Source organism: Oncorhynchus kisutch, linkage group LG2 (genome assembly GCF_002021735.2).
Source record: "Oncorhynchus kisutch isolate 150728-3 linkage group LG2, Okis_V2, whole genome shotgun sequence".
Taxonomy (NCBI): Eukaryota; Metazoa; Chordata; class Actinopteri; order Salmoniformes; family Salmonidae; genus Oncorhynchus; species Oncorhynchus kisutch.
Window position 1 is genome coordinate 30,529,030 of NC_034175.2, and position 16,247 is coordinate 30,545,276.

The 16,247-nt window shown below is 43.8% G+C and overlaps 1 protein-coding gene across 3 annotated transcripts in view; it reads left to right on the forward strand.

The window, feature by feature from the left end:
- Window positions 1-10,854, forward strand: part of hivep3b (HIVEP zinc finger 3b) — a 90,260-nt gene extending 79,406 nt beyond the window's left edge. For 2 of the 3 annotated variants that reach the window (XM_020453179.2, XM_031793091.1), the window contains exons 4-7: window positions 1,360-1,535; window positions 4,031-4,132; window positions 5,816-6,447; window positions 8,469-10,854. In XM_020453179.2, coding sequence (XP_020308768.2) covers window positions 1,360-1,535; window positions 4,031-4,132; window positions 5,816-6,447; window positions 8,469-8,798 — 1,240 coding nt within the window. In that variant the 3' untranslated portion in view covers window positions 8,799-10,854. The remainder of the gene's footprint in view (window positions 1-1,359; window positions 1,536-4,030; window positions 4,133-5,815; window positions 6,448-8,468) is intronic. The other variant, XM_031793093.1, reaches the window with a different exon arrangement.
- Window positions 10,855-16,247: the final 5,393 nt, after the last annotated feature.

Consider the following 16,247-nt stretch of genomic DNA (forward strand, 5'->3'; position numbering starts at 1 on the left):
GTGTGATGTAATTTTAACACATTTTGTCCAGTTTCTCCTGCTGGGTGTATGCCATGTGCCTGCACTCACAATAGTGACTCAAAACGCTGTTGCATTCCATCAATGACATTATCACCATCAGTTGTTGCTGCTTTGATTTGACCATATTAATGACCTAAGGCTCGTATTTCTGTGTGTTTATTATATTATAATCAAGTCTATGATTTGATATTTGATAGAGCAGTCTGACTGAGCGGTGGTAGGCAGCAGCAGGCTCGTAAGCATTCATTCAAACAGCACTTTCCTGCGTTTGCCAGCAGCTCTTCGCTGTGCTTCAAGCATTGCGCTGTTTATGACTTCAAGCCTAACTCCCGAGATTAGGCTGGCAATACTATAGTGCCTATAAGAACATCCAATAGTATGTATTGTCTAACCTAAAACTTCTTAACTGGGAATATTGAAGACTCATGTTAAAAGGAACCACCAGCTTTCCTATGTTCTGAGCAAGGAACTTAAACGTGAACTTTTTTACATGGCACATATTGCACTTTTACTATTTTCTCCAACACAGTGTTTTTGCATTATTTAAACCAAATTGAACATGTTTCATTATTTATTTGAGACTAAATAGATTTTTTAATGTATTATATTAAGTTCAAATAAAAGTGTTAATTCAGTATTGTTGTAATTGTCATCATTACAAATATATATATAAAAATCAGCCGATTAATCGGTATCGGCTTTTTTGGGCCTCCAATAATCGGTATCAGCGTTGAAAAATCATAATCGGTTGACCTCTAGTTCAAAGTACTGTTGTTGCCTCATTGGAGCTCAATGCGAATACTGATCTTTATTCATGTTGATAAAGTATACTGTATAACAAATTCTGTATTTAAAGATAAGTGTACATCAGGTTGGGTAGTGCATAGTATTTCCATAAGTATTAAAAACAAAATATAAACTAGTCTTTTATAGAGGAGTAGAGCTAAATGTAGAGGTGGATTTTGTATGTATTGTCTATTTGACTAAAGTCAGGCATCCCTCTCTGTAGCTGCTGATGTTGTTGGCCGAGCCACCCAAACTTAGGATAAAGGTTGGGTTCTCTGCCTACCTGCCTGCCTGCCGGGCATAGACAGGCTGGAGAGAGAGAACTACAAGGGGACTTAGAGGAAGCAGGGGTTTGGTGGGGCTACCCCGCTCTGATGTAAAGAGTGCCTTGTGTAGAGTACGCCCAGGGAGCAATCTTTACCTACTTTTCAAATCAAATCAAATCAACATTTTGATTTGACCTACTTTTAACTCTATGTATTTTGTTTTTCTTTTATCATTCCCTCTCCCCCCACTTCCTCTCTCTGTCCCTCTCCCCCTCTTTCCCATCAGATACAAGTCTAATGAGGAGTATGTGTATGTGCGGGGTCGTGGCCGAGGAAAGTATGTGTGCGGAGAGTGCGGGATCCGCTGTAAGAAGCCCAGCATGCTAAGGAAGCACATTCGAACACACACAGACGTCCGGCCCTATGTCTGCAAACACTGCAACTTTGCCTTTAAAACCAAAGGTGAGGAAGAGGAGGAGGAGGAGGTGTGACCTTTCTAAATAGGACCCAAGTCATACAGCATCAGTGTCACTCTGTCTTTGTATATGGTTGAGCAGTTTAGCTATACTCCAAGTTGATATTCACATCATAAGAAGGAATTCCTCTTGACCACGCCCACAAATTGGGGAAAACAAACATTTTTCCCCATTGACCCCCATTGTAAAAGAGCCAACTGTCAATTTTATTATTATACAGAAATAACAAAACATGCCGGAAAACTGCTGTGTTGTTCAATATACATATAACCAGGTAAATTCGCAATGCTCCAACATAAGGAAATGGAGCCTGCGAGAAGAGCCCTGTGGCTTCAGGCAATTTGGCGTGGAAAATATGGGGTCTGGTTCCCAAGTAGGCTACATGTACAGTGCATTCAGAAAGTATTCAGTATTCAGAAATTATCCTCATCATTCTACACACAATACCCCATAATGATAAAGGAAAAACCATTTATAAAATAAAAGTTGAAACTGTTATCACATTTACATAAGTATTCAGACCCTTTACTCAGTACTTTTTTGAAGCACCTTTGGCAACGGTTATAGCCTTGAGTCTTCTTGGGTATGACGCTACAAGCTTGGCACACTTGTATTTGGGGAGTTTCTCCCATTCTTCTCTTCAGATCCTCTCAAGCTCTGTCAGGTTAGATGGGGAGCGTCGCTGCACAGCTATTTTCAGGTCTCTCCAGAGATGTTCGATTGGGTTCATGTCCGGGCTTTGGCTGGGCCACTCAAGGACATTCAAAGACTTGTCCCGAAGCAACTTCTGCATTGATCTTGGCTATGTGATAAGGTTTGTTGTCCTGTTTGAAGGTGAACCTTTGCCCCAGTCTAAGGTCCTGAATGCTCTGGAGCAGGTTTTTTTAATCAAAGATCTCTTTGTACTTTGCACCTTTCATCTTTCCCTCGATCCTGACTAGTCTCCCAGTCCCTGCCGCTGAAAAACATCCCCATTGCATGATACTGCCACCACCATGCTTTACTGTAGGGATGGTGCCAGGTTGCCTCCAGACGTGACACTTGGCATTCAGGTCAAAGAGTTCAATCTTTGTTTCATCAGACCAGATAATCTTGTTTCTCATGGTCTGAGAGTCCTTTAGGTGCCTTTTGGCAAACTCCAAGCGGGCCGTCATGTGCCTTTTACTGAAGAGTGTCTTCCGTCTGGCCACTCTATCATAAAGGCCTGATTGGTGAAGTGCTTCATGGTCGTCCTTCTGGAAGAGTCTCCCATCTCCACAGAGGAGCTCTGTCCGAGTGAACATCGGGTTCTTGGTCACCTCCCTGGGCGGCCAGCTCTAGAAAGAATCTTGGTGGTTCCAAACTTCCATTTAAGAATGATGGAGGCCAGTGTGTTCTTGGGGACCTTCAATGCTGCAGAAATGTTTTGGTACCCTTCCCCAGATCTGTGCCTCAACACAATCCTGTCTCGGAGCTCTACGGACAATTCCTTTGACCTCATGGCTTGGTTTTTGCTCTGACACTGCACTGTCAACTGTGAGACCGTATATAGACAGGTGTGTGCTTTTCCAAGTCATAAGGCTGTAATGTAAATAAAATGTGGAAAAAGTAAAGGGGTCTGAATACTTTCCGAATGCACTGTAGCTATGTGTGTGTGAAAAACATTTCATCACGTTTAAGACATTAAACTAGCTTAGTATAGTCTGTTTGTAACTCCACTCACTACTTGTAACTGTGTTGTCTGTTTGTTTATGTTGGTTTTTGCTAGCTTATAATGTTCCGGTCAGTAGGTAGCTAGCACTTACTCACTTGGCTGCTATCACCGTCATTTTTTCCCCAAATGTTTGATTTATTTAACCTTTATTTAACTAGGCAAATAACAGTCAGTTAAGAATAAATTCTTATTTACAATGACGGCCTACCAGAAGGCAAAATGCCTCCTGAGTCATGAAAAGGGGCATGAGGGATGTCCTACAATATTACTTTTAGTAATGAGAATGCTTGGGAGTAGGCAATGTTGAAAAGTAATCTTTAGACATGTTGTACTTTTCTTTAAATGTAGTTTTGTAATTGACTAAAACAAGCCGACAAGAAAATTCAGTTTGAAAAAGGTTACGTTTTTTGCTGTGAGCCAATGGGGTAACCTAGGTAACAACAGGTGGTTTTCCCCATCGGCGGGCTGTGATGTTCCATCTAAAAACGACTCGGACTTAGTGTTGCAAAATGCAGGTAACTTTCAATAAATTCCCTGGTTTTACAGAAATCCTGGTTGGAGGTTTCTGGATTTCCTGCTTATTCCCTCCTGATTCCGGGAATCTTCCAACCAAGATTTTGGAAAAAAATGGGTATTTATTGAAAGTTCCCAGAATTTTGAAAACCTTGTTATGCTCGGCTATTTGGTTGTACTCCGGTCTCTCTCCCCACCATCAATTATTCCTCATCTACCCTGCTCTGGTTCAGTCTAATGTGGCTTTGCTGTTCTTGTTTTCCTTGTCTTCATAGGGAACCTTACCAAGCACATGAAGTCCAAGGCTCATGGGAAGAAGTGCCAGTCAATGGGAACGTCTGGGTCTTCACTGGACGAGCAGGAGACCGAGGAAGCAGGTACAATACCATAGGGAGGAAACTTCACTCATCAAACATCTTTCCTCAAACCTGACACGATAGCTAGCCTTGTATCTATATGTAAGCTATATGTAAGGCTATATGTTGCTATTCTCCTTACTCTTGTGCTGAAGAGAAATTACAAATATTAAATTAATACATGAAGAATACATGGCCGAAAACATTCCATAGAGTCTGTTTCTGGTGCAGGATGGGAGAGATGTACAGTGTTGTTTTCAAGGCGGCAGTCCTGGCCTATAAAGAACAGCATTCCAGACACTCACATCCACCCCCTCTCTGTGCAGGCTCAATGCCACCCATCCCTCTCTCCATCCCTCCCGGTAGCAGACTGCACTCAACACTGAGCCAAGGACAGCCCATTCAAACAACCCTTCCATTCAAATGCCAGCTGTTAGACTTCATGAATGGGAACAGCAGCACGATTCCATTAAATCAAACCTTGCCAATCTGCTCGCTATTTATAGCATCAGGTTGATAGAATGTTATGTTGGGTAGGAAGTCACCCTGTCCTGGTCCTTGTGCCCATTTCATGAGTTTGTGTGTATGAGTGTGTGTTTATATACAAAGGTATTGGGGTGTAGTGCCCAATTTTTTATGTTTTGGCTCTGTACTCCATCACTTTGGGTTTGAAATGATACAATGGCTATGATGTTAAAGTGCAGACTGTCAACTTTAATTTGAGGGTCATTTTATCCAAATAGGGTGAACCGTTTAAAAATTACAGCCCTTTTTGTACATAGTTCTCCCCCCCCCCCCCCCCCCCCCCCATTTTCAGGGACCAAAAGTTTTGGGACAAATTTACTTATGTATTTTAAAGTAGTCAAAAGTTTAGTATTTGGACCCATGTACCTAGCATGCAATGATTACATCAGGCTTGTGACTCGTGTGACTACAAACTTGTGACTACAAACTTGTTGGATGCATTTTCTGTTTGTTTTAGTTGTGGTCAGAATTTATTTTGCCCAGTAGAATGGTAAATAATGTATTGTGTCATTTTGGAGTCACTTTTATTGTGAATAAGAATAGCAGTTTCTAAACACTTCTACATGAATGTGGATGCTACCATGATTAGGGATAGTCCTGAATGAACCGTGAATAATGATCAGTGAGAAAGTTAGACGCACAAATATTATACCCCAAAAACATGTTAACCTCTCACAATGGCAGGGGAGGTTAGCATATTTGTGTGTCTAAATTTCTGTAACTTTCTCTTTCTCTTCATTATTCACGATACATTCAGGACTATCTGTAATCATGGTATCATCCACATTTATGTAGAAGTGTTTATAAACATATTGTATTTTTATTGAAGCTCATAGTCCAATCCAAAGTGCTGGAGTACAGAGCTAAAACAACAACAAATGTGTCAGTGTTCCAATACTTTTGGAGCTCACTGTAAATCCATAATGACTTAGGTGAACTCAGTTTCTGGAGAGCTGCATTGTCTGCTGGTTTTCAGTCTTGCCTTTCAATCTGGAACTAGTTTAGACCAAGTGTTCCGTATTGGACAAGTTCAGATAGTACCTCCCCGTTTCACTCTGTTTCTGACTGATTTCTTCCATTTCGTGACTACTGAACACAACTGTGTTAATTTAGGTGCATTCTGGAGGACTGGAGTTTGGAGAATTAGGCTTAGTGTAAGTTTTCCCCTTTTCTCATCAGGAGATATTGAAGAGCATTTATCTGGCTCCGAGGACCAGGATGAGCACCAGTTCTCTGACGTGGATGATTCAGAGGAGGACGATGACGAGGATGATGAAGAGGAGTACTCATCTCACAACGAGCCGTCCTCCTCACCCGACCGCCGTCTGTCCACATGGGGGCACTCCAGCAGCGGAAGACGGTCCCAGCAGGGCACGCCTGACCCCTCAGCCCCAGAACCCCAGCCAGATCCCTGCCTCAGCCAGGAGCTCTCTCCCACCCATAGACTGTGGCCCAGCGGGCGTGCTTCCTCTCCAGAAAGCCGGAGGGCACTGTTCTGGGACGCCTCCCCCAGGGCCTTCTCCCCTAGCATTGAGAGCTGCTCTCCCATCCGAAGCCTTTCCCCCAGACTGGAGCTGGCCTCCCCCAACCGACACCTCTCGCCCTCTTCCAAGAGAGAACCATCCCCCATCAGAGCTCTATCCCCCCTGTACCCCCTGCGGCCTCTGTCCCCTAACCAGTATCGGGTGTTGTGGGCCCGGGCCTCTCCCTCGTCCCTGGGGGTGCAACATAGACCTCGCAGGTCTCCCAGTCGTTTGCCATGGGACATCCCCAGTATGATGGCCAGCGATCGCAGACAGGTGGGTTCAATGGTAAGTTATGTATATAATTCACTTGGTGATCCTGTAGTTTTGTCAGTTACAAAATTTGATGTAATTAGCCATCCCTCCACATACAGTGCCTTGCGAAAGTATTCGGCCCCCTTGAACTTTGCGACCTTTTGCCACATTTCAGGCTTCAAACATAAAGATATAAAACTGTATTTTTTGTGAAGAATCAACAACAAGTGGGACACAATCATGAAGTGGAACGACATTTATTGGATAAAAAAAAAAACGGAAAAATTGGGCGTGCAATATTATTCAGCCCCCTTATGTTAATACTTTGTAGCGCCACCTTTTGCTGCGATTACAGCTGTAAGTCGCTTGGGGTATGTCTCTATCAGTTTTGCACATCGAGAGACTGACATTTTTTCCCATTCCTCCTTGCAAAACAGCTCGAGCTCAGTGAGGTTGGATGGAGAGCATTTGTGAACAGCAGTTTTCAGTTCTTTCCACAGATTCTCGATTGGATTCAGGTCTGGACTTTGGCTTGGCCATTCTAACACCTGGATATGTTTATTTTTGAACCATTCCATTGTAGATTTTGCTTTATGTTTTGGATCATTGTCTTGTTGGAAGACAAATCTCCGTCCCAGTCTCAGGTCTTTTGCAGACTCCATCAGGTTTTCTTCCAGAATGGTCCTGTATTTGGCTCCATCCATCTTCCCATCAATTTTAACCATCTTCCCTGTCCCTGCTGAAGAAAAGCAGGCCCAAACCATGATGCTGCCACCACCATGTTTGACAGTGGGGATGGTGTGTTCAGGGTGATGAGCTGTGTTGCTTTTACGCCAAACATAACGTTTTACATTGTTGCCAAAAAGTTCAATTTTGGTTTCATCTGACCAGAGCACCTTCTTCCACATATTTGGTGTGTCTCCCAGGTGGCTTGTGGCAAACTTTAAACGACACTTTTTATGGATATCTTTAAGAAATGGCTTTCTTCTTGCCACTCTTCCATAAAGGCCAGATTTGTGCAATATACGACTGATTGTTGTCCTATGGATAGAGTCTCCCACCTCAGCTGTAGATCTCTGCAGTTCATCCAGAGTGATCATGGGCCTCTTGGCTGCATCTCTGATCAGTCTTCTCCTTGTATGAGCTGAAAGTTTAGAGGGACGGCCAGGTCTTGGTAGATTTGCAGTGGTCTGATACTCCTTCCATTTCAATATTATCACTTGCACAGTGCTCCTTGGGATGTTTAAAGCTTGGGAAATCTTTTTGTATCCAAATCCGGCTTTAAACTTCTTCACAACAGTATCTCGGACCTGCCTGGTGTGTTCCTTGTTCTTCATGATGCTCTCTGCGCTTTTAACAGACCTCTGAGACTATCACAGTGCAGGTGCATTTATACGGAGACTTGATTACACACAGGTGGATTGTATTTATCATCATTAGTCATTTAGGTCAACATTGGATCATTCAGAGATCCTCACTGAACTTCTGGAGAGAGTTTGCTGCACTGAAAGTAAAGGGGCTGAATAATTTTGCACGCCCAATTTTTCAGTTTTTGATTTGTTAAAAAAGTTTGAAATATCCAATAAATGTCGTTCCACTTCATGATTGTGTCCCACTTGTTGTTGATTCTTCACAAAAAAATACAGTTTTATATCTTTATGTTTGAAGCCTGAAATGTGGCAAAAGGTCGCAAAGTTCAAGGGGGCCGAATACTTTCGCAAGGCACTGTAACTACATTGTCAGTAATGGTCAGTAGTAAACACATCTTATTGCAGAGTAATTTCCCTTTTGGTACTAAGCTAACACTCACTATATGAGAATAGCAGAGACCTAACCATGCAACACTTTGTAAATGTACTTTTGAGAGTTTTTTTCCTATCATCGGGCTCGCGGCTGATGGTGTTTAATGCCTGTGGTTGCGTCTTGCTTGCTCCCCTCCACTGTGTTTTAAAATCTGCATTGGAAGCCCAGTTTAGCCAAAGGCAATTTGAAAACATGTTCAGTGTTTTGTTCTACTGTGTGAAGTAATGATGAGGTAATTGCTCCCCATACAGGAGAGGATAGGAACACCAAGTAAAGGGCAGATTGGTCCAGAGCCCTGCCTGTCATTCCCCCCAGCTTTCCGTCTGTCCCCCACTGACAGCCCTAAAGCCCAGTCCCAGTCCATGGACCGCATCTTCAGCCACCTGCCTCTGCACTCCCAGCAGGCCAGGGTGCCCTACCTGATGATCCCCATTGGGGGCATTCAGATGGTGCAGGCTCGTCCCCGTTCCCACCCCACTACCCCCACCTCAACCTCCTCTCCCCCAATGGAGGGGCTTTTACTGGGCCAGACCAGGAGGGAAACCCCCAGGTGCAGGACCCCCATAACTCAAGGGCTCTGAACTCCTGGGGACCACTGGTCTGACAGCCAGGAAGTAGTAGGAGCCAGCCAATCAGGGCTATGCATTCCCAGTATAACCCCACCCATATGTTCCAAACCCTCCACCTCGCACCAGGGTAGGATGGACCCAGGGATGATAAACACAATGCAAAAGGACAGCTTACACAGCTCCTCCCACTCACACAGGTCTGAGAGAGAGACCAGAAAATGATGGCCCTCACACAGCCAGGCAGGACCATCCCCCTAGTCAGCCAGTCCCCCCTCCCACACACAGGATTGGATAGCTGTCTGAGAGGCAGGAGCCACCAGGGTTGCGGTCCAGAACGACTGGTTCAGAATTGGTAGAGGAAGAACCTAAGGTGGAGACTCAACCAATCAAGGCCAGAGCACTTTGATACGTCATGCATCCTTTACGCTTTTTGTTGCAACTCTTGTTTTTGGGTTTTGTATTGCTTTGTTTTTACACAGTTTTCAATTCAATTGTTAACTTAAATGTTAGTTCTTCTGCAATATTCAGGTTCTTCTGCAATATTCAGGTTTGTTATAAAATGCACTTTTTTATTTTTGACGATTTCTTTAAATCTCTTGATCTTACCTGTATCTCTATTGATACTGCTATCTTAATATATATTTAAATATATATGTCAAATAAATATGAATACATTTGTAAATGACCAAAATCGTTAATGAACAATAAATTCACATTTATTTGTTTTGTCTCTTTGTCCACTATTACCTAAACTGTAGTTACTTGTGCCTTTTCTTTCTGTGTTTGTGTCTTGAGATGACAACAAAGAAAAAAGGCTGTGAAGTTTTGATTTACACTCTGTGTTTCCAGGAAGGGGTTCCTGTGTGGCGTGATGATTGATTGTTTGTATCCTTAAAGGGATAGTTTGGGGTTAGAGGTAGTTTCGTGAGCCAATGCTAACTAGCTGTACCCAAAGACTTCCAGTCTTTGCAATAAGCTAGTTAGCATTGGCTCACAAAACTACAGCACCTCTACCTTCCTTCATACTGGATACAGAGACATAATAATGAATTGCCAAAACACCAAACTATCCCTTTAAGGCCATTGCATTGATGTCAGGGTATTCTAAAATATGGTATATGAGGTGGTATATTGAAGGAACAGTGAGCGCTTTGCAAAGAAAATGCACTGAAGTCATATTTTTTATAAATAGATAGTCAATGTTATGTCTCTGTACAGAGAAGAGTGCTCCATATTTATTATTTTGTTAAACTATGAAAGTTATTCTTTAAGTTTTTTTACTTGACATTTTTGGAGGGAAAAAACATGCCATTTTTATTTTTTCATAATATTCTCAAAAGGCTTGAGAGGGAGAGGAAGTTCTCTTTTAAGATTGGATATGGAACAAGTGCCCAAAAGATTTTCACACAGGACATGTTTTTCTTCTCTGAACCAATAAAAATTGCACCAGACTTCTCTGAGGCTATTTTACTTGTTTTGTTTTCTTGTTTTTGAAAAAATGTATATATTTTTTTAATAGGTCAACAAAAATACTGATTGATTAATACATATAGAATGCTTCTGTTTGAATTCCACAAAATAACAACTGGAGTTAATATCAACAAAATAAAATAAATTGTTATTTGTCACTTGCTTCGAAAACAACAGTGAAATACTTACTTAAGGGCCCTTCCCAACAATGTAGAGAAAAATAATAGAATCAAATGATAACATAAGGAATAAATACATAATGAGTAATGATAACTTGGTTATATACACAGGGTACCAGTACTGAGTGTCAAGTCCTGATCGTAGAGATCCTTTTATTCTCTGTTTGTTTTGTCAGGGTGTGACTCGAGTGGGAAAGTCTATGCTTTCTGGTTCTTTCTGGCCGTGTATGATTCTCAATCAGGGACAGCTGTTTATCGTTGTCTCTGATTAGGAATCATACTTAGGCAGCCTTTTTTCCTTTTCTCATTTGTGGGTTGTTGTCTTTGTTAGTGGCATATATAGCCTTACAGAGCTTCACGTTCATTTTGTTGTTTATTGTTTTTGTTGGCGACATTTAAAATAAAAGAATGTACGCTTACCATGCTGCACCTTGGTCCGGTCATTTCCTTGACGACGATCGTGACAGAACAACCCACCACAAACGGACCAAGCAGCATGGCCGGAAGGAGCAGACAGAGTGGACATGGAAAGACATTGGAAGGAAAAGGATCTTGGATGTGGGAGGAGATCCTGGCTGGAAAGGATCGCCTGCCGTGGAAGCAGCGAGGAAGGCGGAAGCAGCTAGTAAAGGGGTCCAGTGTTACACAGGGTCACGGCTGGCAAGGAAGACCGGGAGGCCACTTCCCCCCCCAAAATTGGGGTGGCATACAGGGAGGTTGGCGGAGCTAACTCCCCATGCTCACGGTAGGGAGCGTGGTACTGGTCAGGCACCATGTTATGCGGTGAAGCGCACATTGTCTCCAGTGCGCGTTCACAGCTCTGTGCGCTATATTCCAGCTCCTCGCATTGGCCGGTCTAGAGTGGGCATCCAGCCAGGATGGATTGTGCCACCTCAGCGCTCATGGCTGAATCTCTTCGGCCCAGGATATCCTGCGCCGGCTCTGCACACTGTGTCTCCAGTGCATCTGCACAGCCGAGTGCATCCTGTGCTAGCGCCCCGCATTTGCCGGGCGAAGATAACCATCCAGCCAGGACGGGTTGTGCCAGCTCTACGCTTGAGACCTCCAGTGCGCCTCCATGGCCCAGTGTATCTGGTGCCTGCTCCACGCACCAGGCTTCCAGTGCATCTCCCCAGTCCGGTGAGACCTGATCCGGTTCCACATACCAGGTCTCCAGTATGTCTCCCCAGCCTGGTAAGCCCTGTGGCAGCTCCACGCACCAGGCTTCCAGTACGTCTCCTCAGTCCGGTGAGACCCGTTCTGGCTCCACGTAAGAAGCCTCCAGTGATGATCCATGGCACGAAGCCTGTAGTGATGATCCATGGCACGAAGCCTCCAGTGATGATCCATGGCCCGAAGCCTCCAGTGATGAGCCATGGCCCGGAGCCTCCAGTGATGAGCCATGGCCCGGAGCCTCCAGTGATGATCCATGGCACGGAGCCTGTAGGACGATCCATGACAAGGAGCCTGCAGCGACGGTCCCCAGTCCGGAGCCTGCAGTGAGGGTCCCCAGTCCGGGGCCTGCAGTGAGGGTCCCCAGTCGGGGGCCTGCAGCGAGGGTCCCCGCACCGGAGCTGCCACCAAGATAGATGCCCACCCGGACCCTCCCCTATAGTGTCAGGTTTGCGGCCAGAGTCCGCACCTTTGGGAGGGGGGGTACTGTCACGCCCTGACTGTAGAGATCCTTTTATTCTCTGTTTGTTTGGTCAGGGTGTGACTCTGGTGGGAAAGTCTATGCTTTCTGGTTCTTTGTTTTTGGCCGGGTATGATTCTCAATCAGGGACAGCTGTCTATCGTTGTCTCTGATTGGGAATCATACTTAGGCAGCCTTTTTTCCTTTTCTCATTTTTGCGTTGTTGTCTTTGTTAGTAGCATGTATCGCCTTACAGAGTTTCACGTTCGTTTTGTTGTTTGTTTTTGTTGGTGACATTATAAATAAAATAATGTACGCTGCACCTTGGTCCAGTCATTTCCTTGACGACGATCGTGACACTGAGTCAATGTTCAGGGGTATGAGGTAATTGAGGTAGATTCGTACATATACACTCAGAGGCCAGTTTATTAGGTACACCACCCTTTTCATGAAAATGGTTCTCTCCTACAGACAGTGAGTCACATGACTGTAGCTTGCTATATAAAGCAGGCAGACAGGCATTGAGGTATTCAGTTACTTTTCAGTTGAATGTTAGAATGGGCAAAACAAGCTTTTCACGCACGGCAGTGTTTAGGGTTCACCGAGAATGGTGCGACAAACAAAAAACATACAGCTCGTTGATGGATGAGAGGTCAAAGGAGAATGGCAAGAATCTTGCAAGCTAACAGGCGGTCAACAAACAGGCAAATAATGGCGCAGTCCAACAGTGGTGTGCAGAACGCCATTTCTGAACACACAACTCATCGGCCCTTGTCACAGATGGGCTATTGCAGCAGATGACCACACCGGGTTACACTCCTATCAGTTAAAAACAAGACGAATAGTCTCCACTATGTTGTGCGATCACCAACATTGGATAATTGAGGAGTGGAATCGCCTGGTCCGACAAATCCCGGTTCCTGTTGCGTCATACTGATGGCAGAGTCAGGATTTGGCCCTCCTGCCTGGTGTCAACGGTTAGGTCCTTTGATACCAATTGTGCAATGTTTTACATGCCCTGAATAATTTGGGTTGTTCTTTGAAACAAAGGGGTTCCAACCGGGTAACTAATAAACTGGTCACTGAGTGTAGATCGGGGTAAAGTAACTAGGCAACAAGATAGATAATTAACAGTAGCATCAGCATATTTAATTAGGCAAAATAGTTATTTAAAAAAAGATCAATGCAGATAGTCTCGGGAAGCTATTTGTTGAACTATTTAGCATTCTTATGGCTTGGGGGTAGTTGTTTAGGGTCCTATTGGTTCCTGACTTGGTGCATTGGTACCGCTTGCAATGCAGTAGCAGAGAGAACAGTCTATGATTTGGGTGGCTGGAGTCTAATTGTTAAGGCCGCCTTCTGGCACCGCCTGGTGTAGAGGTCCTGGGTGACAGGGAGCTCTGCCCCTGTGATGTGTAGGGCCGTACGCACTACCCTTCTGATGCGCCTTGCAGTCGGATGCCAAGCATTTGCCATACCAAGGCGATGATGCAACCATTCAAAATGGTCTCAATGGTTCAGATGTATCATTTTTTGAGGATCTGAGGGTCCATGCCAAATCTTTTCAAACTCCTAAGGGGGAAGAGGAGTTGCCGTGCCTTCTTTGTGACTGTGTTGCTGTGTGTGACCATCTTAATTCCTTAGTGTTGTGGGCACCGAGGAACTTGAAGCTCTCGACCCGCTCCACTACAGCCCCGTCGATGGGGGTGTGTCCGGACCTTCGTTTCCTGTAGTCCACGATCAGCTCCTTTTGTCTTGCTCACGTTGAGGGAGAGGTTGTTGTCCTGGCACCACAATGCCAGGTCTCGGACCTCCCTATTATAGTCTAATCGTCGTCTGTGTTCAGACCTACCAACGTCATGTCATCAGCAAACTTAATGATGGTGTTGGAGTCGTGCAGCCACGCAGTCGTGGGTGCACGACTTTAGCACTAAATGGGAAATCGTGAACAGGGCGGGACAAAAGAGCGTGAACAAGGTTGGACAAAAGTTGGGGAAAGCTGAATATGCAAATACTCCGCGATATTGCAACACTGTTGATCAATCGAAGCTCTAAATAGCTTCCAGCCACGAGTGGGTTGGCTGTTGATACCTAGCACTGCCTAGCCTGCTTCCTAGCACCAACATGAGGGCAAAGCTTAGAGTGGCTATCCGAACTATCGTGCTATGTGGAAATCCACCATGACGAGAGGGCTAGCTTTAGCTTTAGCTAGCTTTAAACTCTCTAATCTCACTTTACTCTCACTTTACATCATTATTTTCTGCGAAATAAACATTCCAGTCAACACTGACTTTGTTCCAATTCTATATTTGGTGAGCTTTGTTCATTTCTGACACCATGTTAAGATGTTATGACTGAACAGGGGGGCGGCAGGTGGTTAGAGAGTTGGGCCAGTAACCCACCCAAAGCTCATGTTCTGTCTTCACTCATGTTCCCGGCATTCCTGTAAAATCCCTTTTGCAGGATTAGACACCCCATGTCCCTGTAAATTGACCCAATAATTAATTACCAGCTGCTGTCTCCTAATCTGCAATGGCATATCCCCAATCTCCACCTGTAGTGCAGCCATTGGGGACGTCCGAAATGCCCCACAACATATTCTGAATCCTTGTCCCCCCAGTCTATTGGTAAATAGCCCACCCTTTCTCACCTACCTCATCCCCATACTGTTTTTATTTATTTACTTTTCTGCTCTTTTGCACACCAATATCTCTACCTGTACATGACCATCTGATCATTCATCACTCCAGTGTTAATCTGCAAAATTGTAATTATTTGCCTACCTCCTCATGCCTTTTGCACACATTGTATATAGGCTCCCCCTTTGGTTTCTACTGTGTTATTGACTTGTTAATTGTTTACTCCATGTGTAACTCTTTGTTGTCTGCTCACACTGCTATGCTTTATCTTGGCCAGGTCGCAGTTGCAAATGAGAACTTGTTCTCAACTAGCCTACCTGGTTAAATAAAGGTGAAATAAAAAAAAATTAAAATAAAAAAAAATGACATCTAGCCTTTCCAATGATGTCCGGGCTGCCGAACCATATGCCCTAACCATACTGCCGTAGTCTATTACAGATCGGATTAATGCAACATACATGGTCCTCAATCGTCTGCATAATCAGTATGCAGACGATACGGTTATGTATGCCATTGCACCAACTGTTGACCAAGCTATGTTAGAGCTGCAATCTGATTTTGTTACATTACAGAATGCCCTTGTTGATTTAAAACATGTACTTAATGCGGGCAAAACTAAATATACTGTATGTTCTCTAATTCACAAAATAATTTATTTGATGAACTACATGTTTACTCATTGGATCGTTCTCTCATCGAGCGGGTTCCTGCCTATAAATATCTGGACATTTGGATTGATAAAGATCTAACGTTTAAAACACATACGGAAGAGCTAGTTAAAAAGCTTTTTTTAAATTTTTTTATAGATCTTGCCTCTCTCTAAACAGCAGGAAGCAGATTGTACAATCAACATTCCTTCCAGTTTTGGACTATGATGACACTATTTATAAAAATGCAGCAGGACCACTCTAAAACCCTTGGATCCAGTCTACCATAGCGCACTTCGCTTTATCACAGGTGACAGGTTTAATACTCATCACTGCATCCTGTATCAGAAGGTCAGCTGGCCATCACTAAAGTCTTGTAGATCACTTCATTACTCCTTTTTTGTTTACAAAGCTCTGCTGAAAAAGCTTCCAACATACTTCACTGTTAAAATAAGACACCAAACCCGTTCACAGGGATAGATAACTCTCGAGGTTCCGCTAATCCATTCCGATCTAGGTAGATCGCTTTCAGTTTTAATGCCCCCCATTCCTGGAATAGCCTGCAGAAATCCTTGCATCTTGAATCCCAGGGGCCGCCCGGGCAGTTTAAGACTAGTATTACTGTAGATGTGTTGAATGAGATTTGCAGTTGGTTTGATTAAAAGAGATTGTTGTGGTTGCAATGTTGAATGTTGTACTGTAACTTGTAGTTTTTTTGTTAGAGTTATAATTTTGTACTGTTGTATAGTTGTATAGCTGTGCTCAGGGCACCTTTGAAAATAAGATGCTGGTCTCAATGGGTTTCCCTTAACTAAATAACAGTTAAATAAATCAAATCATAATTAATACACAAATATGATATTATCATAAGGTGCTAGATTACATTTAAACCT